Here is an 18,236-nt window from a genome sequence, read left to right on the forward strand (position 1 = left end):
TCTGAACGTCCAAGTACACTACAGGACTGGTTGAAGGCAAATGGTGGAAATGTAAGTTCAGCGTAAACATGATGTGCAGTGAGTGACCATATATTTACTGTGTGTGTTTGTGTGTGTGTGTGTGTGTGTGTGTGGGTAGGAGAACATGTTGTTCTGTGACTCCTGTGACCGGGGCTTCCACATGGAGTGCTGTGACCCCCCACTGATGCGGATGCCAAAAGGTAAACCCCGTCCTCTCTCCCACCCCTGACCCGTCTAACGTACCCAATAAAACCCACTTAAACATACACAGTCCCTGGAAAGACCTGCGCCTCTCTGCAGTAAATGGATCCACTGTACATCTGAATGACTATGGCCACGAGGTAATTGGTAACGAATGACAGAGCTCAGAAGGACCACAAACCCATTTTCCGACAGTGTAATGAAACGTATCCATTTTTTTTTTCTGTTCTCATGCTGCTGGTACTGTGTGGCCGGTGCATGTCATAGAATAGTAGTAGTAGTAGTACCGAAGAGGTTTAATGCCAGCTAAGCTAATACACAATGTTCTGATCGGTTCTGCTCTGCTCTCCCACCAGGCATGTGGATCTGTCAGATGTGTCAGCCCAGGAAAAAGGGCAGAAAGCTCTTACATGAAAAGGCGGCACAAATCAAACGGCGCTACAACGCACCACTGGGACGACCCAAGAACAGGTTGGTAACGTGACGGAGAGGGCGGCTGCACTGTCCGGGAGCCAGCAGCTCGGGCACGGCGTGTCGCTGGACCTGTGAAACACAGCAGGCCACTTCAGATCGGCTCCGCTACAGTTTCACTGGCCGGAGCAGACCATTTCCCATGACCACAAACTGTTTTTAATGACAGTGTCTAATAGCTACAAAAAAACAGGTTGGCTGTGTTTCATGCTGGAAATGAAGCTTTGTCGGAGCATAAGAATCTAAATATGAAGCTCACCGATTGACGTTTTAATGTCGGGAGTGAAGGACCGAGCCTTACTCATTTGTAGACACTATTCGATCATTGGAAACATGAATGCCAATCTGTACAAGGGATCATTAGTTTAGTTGTTACGTTTTGGCTGTGTTCAGTGGCTCTTGTCGCTTCCAAATGACCAGGCCTTAGTTTGTATAGTGTGTTGCTTTTTCCTGCTGCGTCTCTGACCAATCCTATCTCCCGTTGCAGACCAGGCCGGCCATTCACGAAGCTGCGTGGGCCAGGTGGGCGTGGCCGGCGGAAGGGGGACCGTCGCTCGCAGTGCTCCTCCCCGCGCTCGTCGTCCAGCTCGTCCTGCGAGGGTTACCCTGGCGACGATCGGCTGCTGTTCTCCCTGCGAGAGGACTCGTCGGAGCAGGGCGGCCTGCGCTTCAACAGGAAGACCAAGGGCCTGATTGATGCCCTCACCAAGTTCTTCACGCCCTCGCCAGACGGACGCAAGGCCCGGCACGAGGTGGACTACTCCCAGCAGTACCGCATCCGTAAGAAGGCCATACGTAAGGGAGAGGGCGACGACAGGACAGGTGAGGAGGGTAGGCTGGAATAATGCGTTGAATACTGAGGGTGAAGGAGAGGCTGTCGTGGCTTTATTTGTGTCAATCAAACGCCGAACTTGCTTACTCCAGACGTTTGTCCACACACCTCACGGCCCAACGCCTCTCCCCCTGTTTGACCTCGATAGTTTGTGTGTGTACTGATATATGTAGGCTATGCGTGGCATTTAAAAAAAAATTGACATAGTTCTGTCCTTGAACTGTTCTTGTCTATTAATGTTCTGTATTATGTCGTGTTTGGTGCGGACCATAGAAAGAGTAGCTGCTGCTTTCGCAACAGCTAATGGGGATCGTAATAAAATCCCAAATAGCATTTACAAGTTCCAGCACTTTGTGTCTGTCAGAACCTTAAAACATGACTGTGCTGTTCCCTTTCTGTAAGTGTCCCGCCGACTGTTTCTTCCCTCCACAGACAATCAGGACAGTAGTGACTGGCGCGAGGATGAGGACAAGCTGCCAGGACATGAGAACCTGACCGAGAAAGACGTGGAACTCTTCAGACGCATCCAGGAGCTGGCACTACAGGTAACCAGACGGAGAAGGAAAGAAAGTGTGTCTGTGTGTGTCTCTCTCTCTCTCCGTCTCTTTCTTTGTGTGTGTGTCTGTCTCTGTGTCTCTCTCTCTTTCTCTCTCTGTCTGTCTCTCGCTCTGTGTGTGTGTCTCTCGCTCTCTGTATGTGTGAGAGTGAGAGATCAGCTGCCCTCCATATCTCTCTCTCGGTGTTTAATCCGTTGCGATTCCTCACTGGCACAGACGCCGCAGAGCTTCAGAGCGTTGCTGTACATCACAGGAGAAACTCTCAATGCCAACGTTGTTTTATTCCTCTCCTGACTTTCCTCTAGTCTTGGTCGGTAGGAGAATAGGAGAGGCAGGTGAAAGGTAGAGGTGCACGCTCAGCGATAAAATTTCCACTTTTTTATTTTATAATTGATGGCTTCCCTTTTTGTGTTGTGGTTTGTTTACAAATAGTGTAGACTAGACGCATTCTGGTACTGCTCGCTTTTGTCTTCGAGTGGATCCTCTCTCCCCTGTCATGGCAGTCAGTGAAAAAGACCTGACACTGTAGGCATGGGTGAGGGGCCTCTCTGTGTGTGTGGAAGCGTGTGGTTACCAGAGTGTCAACAGAACCCAGTGGCAGATGCCTAGAGTTTCCACTCAAGACAGACCAGAGAGCTAATAATAATCCTATGAGCAGCACAGGAGACCAGTTTGTTTCTGTTTTACTGTGCCTGTGTGCCTTCTTTTTAGCATGTGTGTGTGCGTCTTCCTGTCACTAAGTGTGTGTGTATTCTTGTGTTTGAGTGCCAGTGCGTGTCAGGCAAACACAACCACACGCTGTGCTGGGTTAGGCAGGGGGCAGTCAGAAAGCCCAGTAATCCCTGGTGTGTAATCTCTGTCTGCTCCATGCTCTTCTTAATCCCCTGTTGGAAAACCTGGCCTTCGCTTGATGCTGGAGCTCCAAAACTAAACCCTCCTCTCTCTCTCTCTCACTCCGTGTGTGTCTGTCTCTTTTTTTCTTTTCTTTGGTCTGTATTTTTTTGCCTTTTGCAGAAAGTTGGGGTGACCGGCCCTCCAGATCCCCAAATGCGTTGCCCGTCTGTCATCGAGTTCGGCAAGTTTGAGATCCAGACTTGGTACTCTTCTCCGTACCCGCAAGAGTACAGCAGGTAACGAACAACACGACCCACACTGCTTTTCCCCACACACGCTCCACTCTGAGTCAGTCCACTGTTAGTTGGCGCTCATGTAACGGGATGTCTCACCCTTTCCCCCTCAATCTTCTCCCTCCTCTGCCTGGCCCAGGCTGCCTAAGCTCTACCTGTGTGAGTTCTGCCTGCGTTACGTCAAGAGTCGCAGCATCCTCTTCCAGCACATGAGGAAGTGCGCCTGGTTCCACCCTCCAGCCGACGAGATCTACAGGAAGGACGACGTCTCCGTGTTCGAGGTGAGACAGAGGGATACAAGATGGAGGCGGGGGTGGGGAGACCGAGGTCACCTCCTCCGCCACAAAACCACCCTGCTCCTTCTACGTCCTCTGCCAAGAGTGGCAGTGTCACACAGGCGTTTGTCAAAGACTCTCGTTCCCCCACTGAGGCGTCAACTGTTCCCAAAACCACCGTGTTATAATATTGACCCACAACACAGTGCACCTATGTGAAGCTACCGTACCTAGATTGTTGTTTAGTACAACTACTACTAGTCTTTTGTTGTACCTGGAGCCGGGACTGCTTGTGCTAAAACTATCACTTCGGAACCAACTACCGTGGTGTCAGCTAATCCGTCTGAGTTACTGATCAGCGACATCCAAGGTGCAGAAGGTTAAGAACCGCTTTACCAGTACATACTGCAGGCCTCTAATTCGGTCTATGGCCGTCCGTCGGTCTTGTAGGATAGCGTCTGCAATTTCGCTACCGCAGGCTGGAGAGGAGCCCTTCCTCTCCCGCCTGCCTCGTCCACTCGTCCTGCCTCGTCCACTCCTGTCCTCACTCAGCAGCAGAGTAGAATAGCTGGGACGTCTGGCTGCCTGCCAGGGAGCCCCTCGCTCGCCCAGCCTGGGACACCAGAGATGCCATGGCTCACATCGTTGGCATCATTGTCTGAGGCTATAAAAGCAATCGACTCCCCTCCCGTATCCCATGAGTGTCTGTCTCATAGTTACTGACGTTGCGGTTCGGAAAGGGGCTGAATGGTGCGGTCAAGACTGGTGGTTGCTGTCTGTGCTCATGATGTGCAAATCAAATTCCCTTCGGGGCAATATAGGTTTTCATTCATGTTGTGTGTGTGTGATCTCAGGTGGATGGGAACTTGAGCACAATCTACTGTCAGAACCTGTGTCTGTTGGCCAAGCTGTTCCTGGACCACAAGACGCTGTACTACGACGTGGAGCCCTTCCTCTTTTACGTTCTCACACAGAACGACAGCAAGGGCTGCCACCTGGTGGGCTATTTCTCCAAGGTACGTCTAACCACCAAATAAATGCATATATATACGTTCCGTCAATTTTTTTGTGTCACTGAGCAAATTTTAGGTCTTGTGAGCGGAAACTTTTTTGTGCAACTTCCCGGCGCGCGTTTACAGTGAACACTGAGGCTGTACCCTTACAGTTTTAGACAGTAGCCAATAGGCTACAGTGGCTATTTGAGCGTAATGTAGGCCTATCAGAGTGGCCTACCAATAAAACCAAAGGAGCAAATCCCATAACATTTTCACAGGGAAATACTGTAGTTATTGATTTCTCCATGTAGCCTATATGTGGTGTTCAATGCAGGACTACATTGCATGAGACTTAAAAAATATATATATATTATGAAGGGCTTGACATTGAGGGATGATTGTTTTCTTGGTCTGCAACACCATGGGTCAAATAGGTGACTGTAAATTGCATTTTATTGAATGACGCAAGAAACTGTAATTGTTACCATACAGAGAATTAGACAATGTAATCTACCCTTTGCCTATTGGCTTAATTGCATATTCAAGCCTGTCTCAAAATACAACACTGCCCCTTTAATTAAGACAAGCTTTTTTTGTTGTTGGCCTGACTGGCTTTTCATTAGACGGCTTGACATGTGGCCTACATGTTTTGTGCTCTTGTAGGAAGCAGTAACTCCCCATTGCTGACCTATACTTATCTATAACTGGGCTTTATAACGCGCTGACTTGCAAAGAATATCAACAATTGTGCACGCGCGCTGCTCTGATCTGAAAGCGTATTCGCATGTGGGTGCTTGAAAGACCTCTCGTGGGCTAGCCCCCGTCAATAGAATTATACTCCGTGTGCTCTGGCTCTGCCTAAAACAAAATCTGACTTCATTTTGCAAAGTTAGGTTTGGTTTTGTTGCATTGAAAAGGGGCTGATATATAATGTTGATTCGATCACAGAAAAAAACATTGATTTATGTAGCGCAAACTAATGGGGCGAACTCAATCTGGAGCAGTCCTGGAGGAAGTGCGCGTCCGTGTACGCAGCTCAGAGGGAACGATGTACATTAGGAAACACAACAAGGTGAACCCAAAAGTTGCCTTAAGTACAGATCTAGGACCAGCTTACCATCCCAAAATCCTAACCTTAACCGTTCCGAGTGGAAAAGTCAAAACTGTCTGTAGATCACTGTCTAGGTACACCTTCGTTTTATTCTGGTGAATCCCTCAGTGTGCAGAGCAACGACCACGGCTGCTTTGACGCTTTCTCTGTCTCCCCCATGTCTGTATGGATGTTAATGCTTATTAACATAGACTGCCTGCCAAAACACAGCAATTATCTTACTGCACACACACACACACACACACACAGACACTATTGCGCTGCTCCCAGGACATCACCGCAGTGCTGCACCACCTCATACTGGAGCGGTGAGATACGCACACAGTCAAAATTAGGATGCCGTCACAAATTCAACGACAATGTGTCTTCAGGTCGGTGTCTACACCAGGGCTCTCCAACCCTGTTCCCGGAGAGCCACCCTCCTGTAGGTTTTTTGCTCCAACCCAATGTAACTGACCTGATTTTTCAGGTCAGTTACAGCTAATTATTAGAATCAGCTGTGCTAGATTAGTGATAACCAATTGGACGGTAGCTCTCCGGGGAACGGGGTTGGAGAGCCCTGGTCTAGACGCACCTTCCTTCTACTCCGGTGAAGCCCTCTGTATGCAGAGAAACCACCGCTGCTTTGACGCTGTCTCACCCCTGTCTGTCTGTACGGATGCAGGTGCTCCTGGAATCGGCCAAAACACAGCAATTATCTTACCACACTCTCACACACAAGACTCCTACTGTATGTACTAGCACAGGCTTGCTCAGAGTGTGTTTCCATGCCTACTCTCTACCTCTCTCTCTCCTCTCCAGGAGAAACACTGTCAACAGAAGTACAACGTGTCCTGCATCATGATTCTTCCCCAGTACCAGCGCAAGGGCTATGGCCGCTTCCTCATCGACTTCAGTAAGGACCTCCGCTCAGGCTCTCAGCTAGGCTTTTACCTCCGCTCCCCAGACCTCTGATGCCGAACCCGTGGTTCTAAGCTGCTGTAGAGTTCTTGGTCAATGCCATCGGAATAGCAGTCAATCCCATTCAATTGAACTAGCAACATGTTGGAATCTGACTCAAAGTGCCTGCAATGAATAACGCCCGGTCCAATTCCTTGTTGAGCTGAATAATCGAAACCGCATTGGCCCCTTCCTACTCTGCTTAGCTGGTTGAATTGGACGGTTTAAAAGGTGGTGGTTGTTCTGAGGAAAAGCTGGACCACTATCATGTAGTAACAGGGCAAGTAGTGGTAGAAAAGGTAGCATGAATTTATTTTACACGGTCGGACTGAATCGTACACATCAATAGTCATAGACTGAAATGTCCGTCAAATGTAAATGCACCTCGTGACGCCGACTGGTTTTTAAAATGAACTTGGTTCTCCGCCCGCTCCTGTCTCTCTCCTCTCCCCTCCAGGCTACCTGCTGTCCAAGCGGGAGGGCCAGCCCGGCTCCCCAGAGAAGCCCCTGTCAGACCTGGGACGGCTGTCCTACACGGCCTACTGGCGCAGCGTGGTGCTGGAGTGTCTCCATGAGGTCCGCGACCGCCAGCTCACCATCCGACGCCTCAGCAAGATCACGGGCATCTGCCCCCAGGACATCACCGCCACGCTGCACCACCTCAACATGCTGGAGCAGAGAGGGGAGAGGTGAGACATGCGCTCGCACCATCAGAGGCGTAACCACGATGCCGTCACAAATTCAACGACTCGCTGACTACCAAGGCCATTTGAAAGCTGACGAGACTATTCTACTGCATGGAACACGTGTCTGTTTGGGAGTTGTTATTTGTTCAGAGTGGTTCTCCCCTCCTTGTGGGGTTTTACCCATTTGTCTGAACAACACCTTGACCTCCCCTGTCTCTGTCCCCCTGTCCTGTAGGCTAGTCCTGGTGCGTAAGGAGAAGCTGGTGTCCACCCACATGGTTCGTCTCACCGCCAGGCCCCGGCTGCTAGAGGTGGACCCTGACTCTCTCCGCTGGACCCCCGTCATCGTCACCAACACTGTGGTGTCAGAGGGAGAGGAGGAGGAGGAGGAAGAGAGGGAGGAGGACACCTGCAAGGAGGTGAGGATAATGATGCTTCAGGTTCTAAAAAATGTTTTGATGGAAGACATTACAACAATGACTTGTGTGTATTAGGGTGGTAAATTATGGAGTTAATTTGATATTTTGAAACAGATCAAGCCTAGCCACAAGGTGTCTCCGTTCTCCTGGCTCATCCGAGGAGGAGAGGAAGAAGAGGAGAGGAAGTGCTTCCCGGGGTTCCCCGCTAGCCAAAGCTCTCCGGCCTCCTCCCCAGTCCGCTGCCCTTTGCCCATCCCCGACCACCGCCCCCCTCCACCCGCCAACGGAGAGCGCCGGGGCAGGGGCCGCCCGCCCAAGAACTGGCCCTGGGGCAAGGTGAAGGATGGGCCGCGGGCCGAGAAGCGGCCGGGCCCGGGACGACCCCCAAAGATCCGGGTGGAAGTGCAGGATGATGATGAGGAGGAGGAGGAGGACGACAGGACTGAGGGCACTAAAGCCAGCACCACCTTCGGCAGCAGCCCACCCTCCCTCTTCTCCTCAGATAGGCAGCAGGCGGATTCTACAGGCACCATCAGGCCCCTAGAGATGCTTGGCAGGCAATCTGTTGTCCCACCCCCACGCAGCAGAGGGCGACCTCCCAGGAAGACGAGGGGCCCCGAGCGCAGGCTGAGTGAGGGGCCCGGGGAGGCCTTTCCCCAGTTGCCCCTGTCACCCAGGCTCAGCGACACGTCGCCGGTCAGACGGAGCTGCTTCGGTGAAAGCAGCGAGGAAGAGGATGGCGACGATGACGTGGAGACGGGGGATCACTCCCCACCCATCCTCACAAAGCCCACCCTGGGGCTCAAATGCAAGGTGAATGGAAAGACGGTATCTGCTGAACTGCTTGATATAGGTCACTCCAAATGATAAGAACGTTGTAACCTCGAAAGAAACATTAGCGACGACCTCTTCCAAAATAAGAGATTCACACTTTCTGCTTGCAACGTTTTACTGTTTTCAAAAGCTTTTCCATGTCTCCCCAGAAACCGTTGAGGAAGAGGCGCATGCGTCAGCGCAGCCACAGCCACGCCCACAGCAGTGTGGTGACCGAGACCATCTCCGAGACCACCGAGGTGCTAGATGAGCCCTTCGTGGACTCTGACTCTGAGAGGCCAATGCCCCGGCTGGAGGAGGAGACCCCCCTGAGGCGCTACCCCCCGGGCCGCTCCGCCCTCCGACACACGGACCCTACGGCCAAGCGGGGCCGACGAGCCAACCTCACAGAGTCTGAGGAGGACGGTGAGTCCACAGGGCTAACAGAGCAGTTATTTATGTCGCAAGGTATAGGTGTACAGTAGCTAGGCATTGATATAGAGTACTTGCTTGAGTAGATCTGTATGTGTAACAATGGATCTCTCTCCCCCTCTGTTCTCGTATAGAACCCACTCCTGTTCTGAAGTCAGTTGCCTCCCTACGCAACCCAGAGCCCACGGCCTCCGCAGACACCTCGGCGGCCAACCCGGAGTCCCCCGTCAAGAAGAAAAAAGGCTGGCCCAAGGGCAAGCCCCGCAAGCCCCTGCACTTGAGGAAATGGCCGGGCAGAACACCTGGCAGCGGGGCCAACCAGAACGCGCGGGACACCAGTCTGACCACCTCGGGGGACCCTCTGCCCCCCAAGATCAAGATGAAGCCGGGCCGCAAGCCCCAGAAACGGTACCTACAGCGGGCCCAGGAGGAGGCCAAGAGGCAGGAGGCAGAGAGACCGAGGCTGGGTCTGGGAGGGGGGCAGCAGCTAGACAAGCCCCACCAGCAGCTAGAGGACCGTGCCTGCAAGAGGTCCTCCAGAGCTGCAGCTACCGACAACGACAAATGCAAAGACTCTGATGAAGAGGACGACTACCCCCCCAAGCCCGTGGAGCAGAAGATCCCCAAGAGGCGGGGGCGACCGCCCAAAAACCCATCCCTGCTACAACAACCCATCCCTAAGCCGCTCCTTGTCTCGGAGCCAGAGGAGGAGGAGGAGACAGAGAGGGGCTGGGTAGAGGACAAACCGAGCCATCCACCGCCCCGCTCCCTGCTGTCTTCTACCGGAGGCCCCAGTGCCCCCAAGCCCAGCAGGCCAGACAAGAACAGAGACATAGCTGACAGGGAGGATGAGGAGGACGAGGAGAGGGAGGATGAGGAGTGTGCGAGCCTGGGCAGCAGCAGCAGGAGGACCGTGGCAATAACAGGCTCGGGGAGCAGACGCAGTGACGACCATGATGCAGACGACGAAGGAGACGGACACCTGGAGGACAAGAGCAAGAAGAGGAAGGCCCAGGACTCTGAGGAGGAGGAAGAGCCTACCTCCCCCGCCTGCTCTCCGCCTGTCAAAGAGGAACCCCAGGGCGGGGAAGGTTTTTTAGACATGCAGGGAAGCGTGCAGGCCAGAGACTCCTATGTCAGCAAGCAAGAGGAGGACGACGAAGAGGAGGACGACGAAGAGGCGGAGGAGGAGTTGCAGGAGGTGAAGTGCCGGCCGCTGGACGCAGCACAGGACGAGAGGAGGCGGCGGCGAGAGGTGGAGGAGTCAGCAGCGGCAGCTGCGGCGGTGGAGACCGTGACAGCCATCTCAGTCCCCTCCGAGCCCCTAGAGCTGCAGCCTCTGCACCCCGAGGACAAGGCTGTCACTGTGCTGATGGAGCCCCAGCACCCACACTCCCACCAGCACCCCGACTCCTTCAAGGAGGAGCTGACCCACCACCACGGGTCTCATCACGGCCAGCACCACCACAACAACGAGCTGGACCTGGAGACGGTGCAGGCGGTCCAGTCTCTGACCCAGGGAGAGGCCCAGGACGAGGAGCCAGAGAGCCACGGGGTCTCCCACGGAGCCTACCAGGACTGTGAAGAGACGCTGGCCGCCTGCCGCACCCTGCAGAGCTACAGCCACGCCGGGGAGGCCGAGGAGGAGGCTACCCACCTGGCCCTGGTGGAGGAGTGTGGAGCCTCCCAACACAGCAGCCCCCTGCCCCATACCATAACCCCCTTACCCAGCCAGTCAGTCCGTTCCGTCAACAGCCCAGGAGGGGTGATGGAGTCTGGGCTGGGGCAGCAGAGAGAGGGCACGCCAGGCCCTACTGGGGGAACAGGGGGAGGGGTGTACACCCAGATCACCCCTGAGCACCCCAGCTCTCTGTCAGCCCCGTCCCAGCAGAACATGGAGACCAGTCCCTTGATGGACGTGCCGTCGGTGTCGGACCACTCCCAGCAGGTGGTGGACAGTGGATTCAGTGACCTGGGCAGCATCGAGAGCACCACAGAGAACTATGACAATCCCAGCAGCTACGATTCCACCATGGGCAGCGGGGGAGGGAACAACAGCGGTAACCATGCGGTCGCCTCTTCCTCGTCGTCGGCGGGCTCTTCCTCTAACTCGGCCACGCCCTCCTCACAGGGCAACAGCTGCTCCTTTGTCCCGGCGCCCGGCCTCACGTCTCCCAGCGGCGCCGTGACATCACAGCTCGCCATGGGCAGCTGCAGCCTCATCCAACAGACCGGGCCAGGGCCCAATAATGGTCCGGGAGCCAACATGGGTGGCAACAACAGTGTGTCCCAGCCTCCACTGCCACCCCGTCCGCCGTCTGCCAACACCCACCAAGGCATCAAGTCCCCTCAGAGCTTTGTGAACGAGAGGCCGCCCAGCGCCAGCCAGCAGTCCCAGAAAAAAGTGCAGCAGCCCCCTCAGCAGCAGCAGGGTCCCAACCCCCAACCCTCGGCCCCTCCAAACCCCCACCCGCCACAGCAGCAGCAGCCCCTGTCCCAGTGCAGTATGGGGAACGGCTTTGGCTCCACGCCAATGATCATGGAGATCCCTGAGAGTGCCTCCCAGGGTGGGGGCCGCAGCCTGTACGAGCGGATGGGCCAGGACTTTGGTGCAGGGGGTTACCCCCAGCCCTCGGCCACGTTCAGCCTGGCTAAGCTGCAGCAGCTTACCAACACCATCATGGACCCCCACGCCATGCCCTACTCGCACTCGGCCTCCGTCACGTCATACGCCACCAGTGTTTCTCTGTCTAACCCCGGTCTGGCCCAGCTCTCCCCCTCCCCACACCCTCCCTTAACCCAGGGCCAGGCCACCATGAGCCCCCCTCCACAAATGAGCTCTGGCTCCATGAACCTGGGCTCCCTGCAGCTGCAGTGCAACATGCCCACCGGCAACATCGGCCTGCCTCCCCCGCCCCACACCCAGAGGCTGCAGGGCCAGATGGCCACAGTGAAGGGCCACATCGCCATCCGCTCCAAGGCCCAGCTGGCCCCTGCTCCCTCCCCGCACCAGCAGCAGCTGTACGGCCGCAGCTCTGGGTCCGTGGCCATGCAGGGCTCGCCCCGTACCCTGGCCGTGCAGCGCAGTATGATGCCCAACCTCATGCCCACGCCGGCCGGTTACAACACCATGAACATGAACCAGCTGAACGCCATGTCGGCCGGCTACCGCATGCCACAGCCTATGATGAACAGCGGTTACCACGGGAACCCCCCTTACATGAACCAGCCCGCCCAGTATCCCATGCAAATGCAGATGGGCATGATGGGGGGGCAGGGGTACCCGCAGCAGCCTATGCAGCCCAATCACCACGGCAACATGATGTACACGGGCCCCACCCACCACAGCTACGCCGGCGTCCCCAAACAGTCGCCTTACATGAGCAGATGAGTAGAGAACCCCACAGCAGCGCCGCAGCTCTCAAGAGATGGGGGGGGGGGGGACACTCTCCGACCTGGCACTCTGACGTAGGGAGGGACTCTGCTGTCGCCTCTCTTTACTGTATTACTTGGTGTTGAATCCACCCTCTCCAAAGCCAGAGCGAGCATAAAGGGAGAGCGAGGGGAGACTATTTTCAATGTTTTGTATGTGTAATTTTGTTCTATTCAGTTGGATTCATCCCCCACCCCCAAGCTGGCTGTGTAGGGAGTATGCTGGCTGTGTAGGGAGTATGCTGGCACGATACATAACGTGTAACTGAACCTCTGGTACTGTCTGGCAGACTGCACTAGTCTAGTCAGACCTACACGACACGCTCCTCTCTGGCACAGTTTCTACGCTAACGGAAGGCTCCCCTCCACTGTTTACTGGGAGGAGAGTGGAGGAGGAGGAAGATAGGCTGAAACATGGACTTTGGAGGACCTTACATTGTCAAAACTGAGAGGTTAACTAAATATATTAAACCATGCACACAATATTGTAATTGACATAGGAAGCCTTAACTTGGAAAAAAGAGACTGATTATAATTGTAGATGGACTTTTCTTTCAATATATTTGAATACTTTCATTGTTTTTATTTTGACAACCGTTGAAAACAACTCGCGTGCAGTTCAACCTCTCTATGCTTTGGTCTTGAAGTATGGCATACTGAAATGGTGGTACTCCATCTAGCTCCGACACACACACACACACACTCTCTCACAACCCTTGCCACTTGGTGAGCCGGGGCACTTCAGTCTCACAGTTGAGATTCATGGGTCCTCAGTGTCACAACAGTGTCAGGAGTCTGTCTTCCTGGTAGGAGGGTGTGTATCAGGAGAGGGATCACTGTCCAGAAATAGGTAAACCAGTAGTCTTCTTGGGCACCACCCAGGATGCTGTAGCTGTGCGTTCTGGAATGTTTAGATGTAAATATTCTGCTACTTCCTGTCGATTCACAGTCCAGCATGGTCAGTCAGCGAGCCAGCTAGTCTCTCCTCAGTGGCAGGCAGAAGACATTGCAGCACTTACATTTTTTTGGGGGTCACACTCTACAGAAGGCTATTATTAGGCCTTTTTACCCAGTTGATGGTGTATGTCTGTCGTCTCCATGCAGTTTACCTTCCAGGGAAAGAGATATGAAGTCTGCCAGGTGGAGTAACTCACTGCTTTAAGGAAAACCAGCTGTTGGAAACTAGCTGAGCCACTTCATTAAGTGTTAGTAACCCACAAGCAGAGGTCAAGGCATCCTCTCTGAACACTGTTTTCTGTTAAAACGAGTTCATCTGTGCAAGTCTGCAGTGCACTTCCATTGACTAGTAGAGATGTCTGCGCTCTATGGACCATCGGCATACGGAGAGGTGGCCAATGCCAAATACTGTGCATTGTGTACGCCTTGCCCCCCCCCTCCCCACACACATAGACATCTGGATGGTCACTGTGTTAGGATGGGACGGGTGGTGGAGGAATTGACCCAGTTGTCTCAATGTTTCAGTATTCAAAGTCAAAATGAGGATACTTTTCTTAGACCTGACGTTTTCATATATTATTTGTGTTTTTTGTTTGTTTTTTTATTTTCTCTGAATTTTATCAGACTGGGCAGCTTTCTTTTATGACACAAGCTGACTCTTTTTGACTTTAGAAAACCTATTGTAGAGAATGTTTTTTCTATAATATAAAAAAGAAAAATTCTGACATTGGTACTGTCATTTTTTTCACTTCTGTTTCAGGAAAAAACTACATATTTTTTAGCTCTACTCTTGAGGTAATATTATTAAGAAATTCAAGACAAAAAAAATTAACACTCACTTTTAGTGAATTTAAGATGCCTTTTAACCTCTCCATTCCATCTCATCTCTAGAGTTTTCTATCTTTGTGTAGTATATTAATGCTATTTTAAAACAAAAGGAAAAAACATATCTGAAGGCCACTTAGCCGTTCTTTTGTTTCGATTTCTTTTGTGTGTGTGTATAGGACGACTTCCTTGCGTTTTAAGAGGCATGTAAAAATGAGCTCAGTATATTTGTCTGTTTATATCGCTTCCCTTTTTGTATCCTTTGTAATTGTACATGGTGCATTGTGAGCTAAGAGAGTACAAGATAGAGGTGGGGCTGGCTGGGTGCATAGCGATGGTTGATAGCGCCCTGCTGCCTCTGTCTCTCTAGTTTGTCCCTGTATGTATTTCCATTTATTTGTTTGTTTTTCTTAGCAAGTACTTTCAAAGAACTCTGTACATTTTAACATAAAACAAAAATAAATTATGTTGAGCCATGTATGTTGTCATGTTATTTTATCTATTGTTCGAACTTTTAATAATTGCTGCTCCTTGGCAGTGATTTTCTCACTTTAACCAGAAATTCTTATTTGTGCTTCTTTGCTAATAGAAACATTGCTATGTGAAGCTGGCTCATATATACTGAACAAAAATATAAACGCAACATACAACAATTTCAATGATTAGGCCCTAATCTATGAATGACTGGGCCAATCAGAATTAGTTTTATTACAGACAGAAATACTCCAAATGTCCAGTTGGCTGGTCTCAGACAATCCTGCAGGTGAAGAAGCCGGATGTGGAAGTCCTGGGCTGGCGTGGTTATGTGTGGTCTGCAGTTGTGAGGCCGGTCGGACGTACTTCCAAATTCTCTAAAATGACGTTGGAGGTGGTTTAATGTCAGGGTTGAGAAGTAACGGATTACAAAAAAACGGTAACTGATCCGTTACTTTACCAGCAAAACCCCCCCCCCCCCCCCCCCCCCCCCGAAAGTTTAAGTTTGTTCCACCTGAGCGAGCCTGACCACTATGATGACACACCAAATGTGTTTGATGGATCGTTGGAAAAGAGCAGGAATAGGCTTTTGTAGGATACAATCCAAGCTGTCTTCCAATGGTACGACTGCTGTCAGCATCCAAAGATTATCCAATTTGAATAAACGCTTGGAGGTAAGGATGACAGCAGTGGTGTACAGTCGTGGCCAAAGGTTTTGAGAATGACAAAAATACTAATTTTCACAAAGTCTGCTGCCTCAGTTTGTATGATGGCAATTTGCATATACTTCAGAATGTTATGAAGAGTGATCAGATGAATTGCAATTAATTGCAAAGTCCCTCTTTGCCATGCAAATAAACTGAATCCCCAAAAAACATTTCCACTGAATTTCAGCCCTGCCACAAAAGGACCAGCTGACATGTCAGTGATTCTCTCGTTAACACAGGTGTGAGTGTTGATGAGGACAAGGCTGGAGATCACTCTGTCGTGCTGATTGAGTTTGAATAACAGACTGGAAGCTTTAAAAGGAGGGTGTTCTTCCTCTGTCAACCATGGTTACCTGCAAGGAAACATGTGCCGTCATCATTGCTTTGCACAAAAAGGGCTTCACAGGCAAGGATATTGCTGCCAGTAAGATTGCACCTAAAAAGAAAACGTTTATCGGATCATCAAGAACTTCAAGGAGAGCGGTTCAATTGTTGTGAAGAAGGCTTCGGGGCCCCCAAGAAAGTCCAGCAAGCGCCAGGACCGTCTCCTAATGTTGATTCAGCTGCGGGATCGGGGCACCACCAGTACATAGTTTGCTCAGGAATGGCATCAGGCAGGTGTGAGTGCATCTGCACGCACAGTGAGGTGGAGACTTTTAGAGGATGGCCTGGTATCAAGAAGCGCAGCAAGGAAGCCACTTCTCTCCAGGAAAAACATCAGGGACAGACTGATATTCTGCAAAGGGTACAGGGATTGGACTGCTGAGGACTGGGGTAAAGTCATTTTCTCTGATGAATCCCCTTTCCGATTGTTTGGGGCATCCGGTAAAAAGCTTGTCCGGAGAAGACAAGGTGAGCGCTACCATCAGTTCTGTGTCATGCCAACAGTAAAGCATCCTGAGACCATTCATGTGTGGGATTGCTTCTCAGCCAAGGGAGTAGGCTCACTCACAATTTTGCCTAAGAACACAGCCATGAATAAAGAATGGTACCAACACATCCTTCTCCCAACCATCCAGGAACAGTTTGGTGACGAACAATGCCTTTTCCAGCATGATGGAGCACCTTGCCAAAAGGCAAAAGTGAAAACTAAGTGGCTCGGGGAACAAAACATCAATATTTTGGGTCCATGGCCAGGAAACTCCCCAGACCTTAATCCCATTGAGAACTTGTGGTCAATCCTCAAGAGGTGGGTAGACAAACATAAACCCACAAATTCTGACAAACTCCAAGCATTGACTATGCAAGAATGGCCTGCCATCAGTCAGGATGTGGCCCTGAAGTTAATTGACAGCATGCCAGGGCGGATTGCAGAGGTCTTGAAAAAGAAGGGTCAACACTGCAAATATGTACTCTTTGCATCAACTTCATGTAATTGTCAATAAAAGCCTTTGACAGTTATGAAATGCTTGTAATTATACTTCAGTATTCCATAGTAACATCTGACAAAAATATCTAAAGACACTGAAGCAGCAAACTTTGGAAATTAATATTTGTGTCATTCTCAAAACTTTTGGCCACGACTGTAGTCTACGGCGATACGGATATCACTTATTATTGATATCTACATAGCGCATTGATGTGAATCACACTGCTGCTCTCATTAAGCTATTTGCGCCTTACGGATTGTGGTTGTGAATGGCTGTTCACAAATCTAAATGTGTATTTGAACCCAATAATGGTTGAATTCAAGAAGTTTAAGCTGCCTATCAATCATTGTTTTTGAAACCAGTGGACATTCAGTGAAAAATGCGCTCTTCCAACAGCTGTATAGTGCGGATCCCAGCCTATGGAATAAAAGTGGGGCTTTTATTGCTCAATCTAATTCATGCTGATTAAAAAAATATATATATCAATAGGCCTAATAAACACATGCTCAAACTTGCACACTTTTGATAGACTTAAGGGGAAATCTGTAGTTGCTACATCCATTTTTGGAATTATAAATTATATATTAATGTAAAGATATAATTTAATCATATTATATGTAGTAGAAATTGATGGGTTAGAAGAAGCCTACATAACCAACCCATAAAGTAAGATTTAACATCAATATGTCCAGCTATGTAAACTTTAACACTGATTTATCCTGCAATAGATGACGTTCAATTGGTAACATACATTTTTGTCTTCTTCTAATGCCTCTTAAGGGGAAAGTCATCTAAAAGTAACTGAATGTAATCAGATTACGTTACTGAGTTTGGATAATCAAAAAGTAGAGTTACTGATTACAATTTTGGACAGATAACTAATGGATTACATTTAGAAAGTAACCTACCCAACTCTGTTTATGGTAGAGAAATTAACATTCAATTCTCTGGCAACAGCTCTGGTGGACATTCCTGCAGTCAGCATGCCTATTGCACGCTCCTTCAAAACTTGACATCTGTGGCATTGTGTTGTGTGAAATAACTGCACATTTTAGAGTGTCCTTTTATTGTCCCCAGCACAACGTGCAGCTGTGTAATGATCATGCTGTTTAATCATCTTCCTGATATGCCACACCTGTCTTGGAGAGACTACAGAAAGATAGGGACGGTGTTGATCCATCTGGTTTGTTTAAGAGACATCTGGATACTGTATCAGGATTTTGTGGCCATTTACACAGATGGTTCAAAAGATCCAAGGACAGGAAGTACTGGGTCAGCATTTGTAGTGCAGGAATGTGGGGTGGATGTCAGGACATGTATTATAGAACATCTGGCTGTATACACAGTGGAGCTGACGGCCACACTGTTGGCCTTGCAGTGGGTGGAGGAAGTCCAGCCAGTAGTTATTTGCTCTGATTCATGTGCAGTGTTAATGAGTCTCCAGTCCTTTAGGTCACGTAGTAGACAAGACCTGCTTTGTGAGGTGCTACAAGCCCATGGCAGGATTAGACAGATGGGTATACAGATAAGATTTACTTGGGTTCCAGCCCATGTGGGGATGGACGGGAACGAGGCAGTTGATATACTGGCTA

The 18,236-nt window shown here is 50.6% G+C and overlaps 1 protein-coding gene across 2 annotated transcripts in view; it reads left to right on the forward strand.

The window, feature by feature from the left end:
• LOC129853474 (histone acetyltransferase KAT6A-like) overlaps positions 1-14,571 on the forward strand; it is a 35,496-nt gene extending 20,925 nt beyond the window's left edge. For both annotated transcript variants that reach the window (XM_055919562.1, XM_055919563.1), the window contains exons 5-17: positions 140-221; positions 579-693; positions 1,181-1,515; positions 1,958-2,070; positions 3,097-3,212; positions 3,349-3,490; positions 4,339-4,500; positions 6,392-6,485; positions 6,987-7,218; positions 7,451-7,634; positions 7,749-8,447; positions 8,618-8,873; positions 9,014-14,571. In XM_055919562.1, the coding sequence (XP_055775537.1) occupies positions 140-221; positions 579-693; positions 1,181-1,515; positions 1,958-2,070; positions 3,097-3,212; positions 3,349-3,490; positions 4,339-4,500; positions 6,392-6,485; positions 6,987-7,218; positions 7,451-7,634; positions 7,749-8,447; positions 8,618-8,873; positions 9,014-12,270 (5,787 nt within the window). In that variant the 3' untranslated portion in view covers positions 12,271-14,571. The remainder of the gene's footprint in view (positions 1-139; positions 222-578; positions 694-1,180; positions 1,516-1,957; positions 2,071-3,096; positions 3,213-3,348; positions 3,491-4,338; positions 4,501-6,391; positions 6,486-6,986; positions 7,219-7,450; positions 7,635-7,748; positions 8,448-8,617; positions 8,874-9,013) is intronic.
• The last annotated feature ends 3,665 nt before the right edge of the window (positions 14,572-18,236 follow it).

The sequence above is a fragment of the Salvelinus fontinalis genome, chromosome 4, assembly GCF_029448725.1.
Source record: "Salvelinus fontinalis isolate EN_2023a chromosome 4, ASM2944872v1, whole genome shotgun sequence".
Taxonomy (NCBI): domain Eukaryota; kingdom Metazoa; phylum Chordata; class Actinopteri; order Salmoniformes; family Salmonidae; genus Salvelinus; species Salvelinus fontinalis.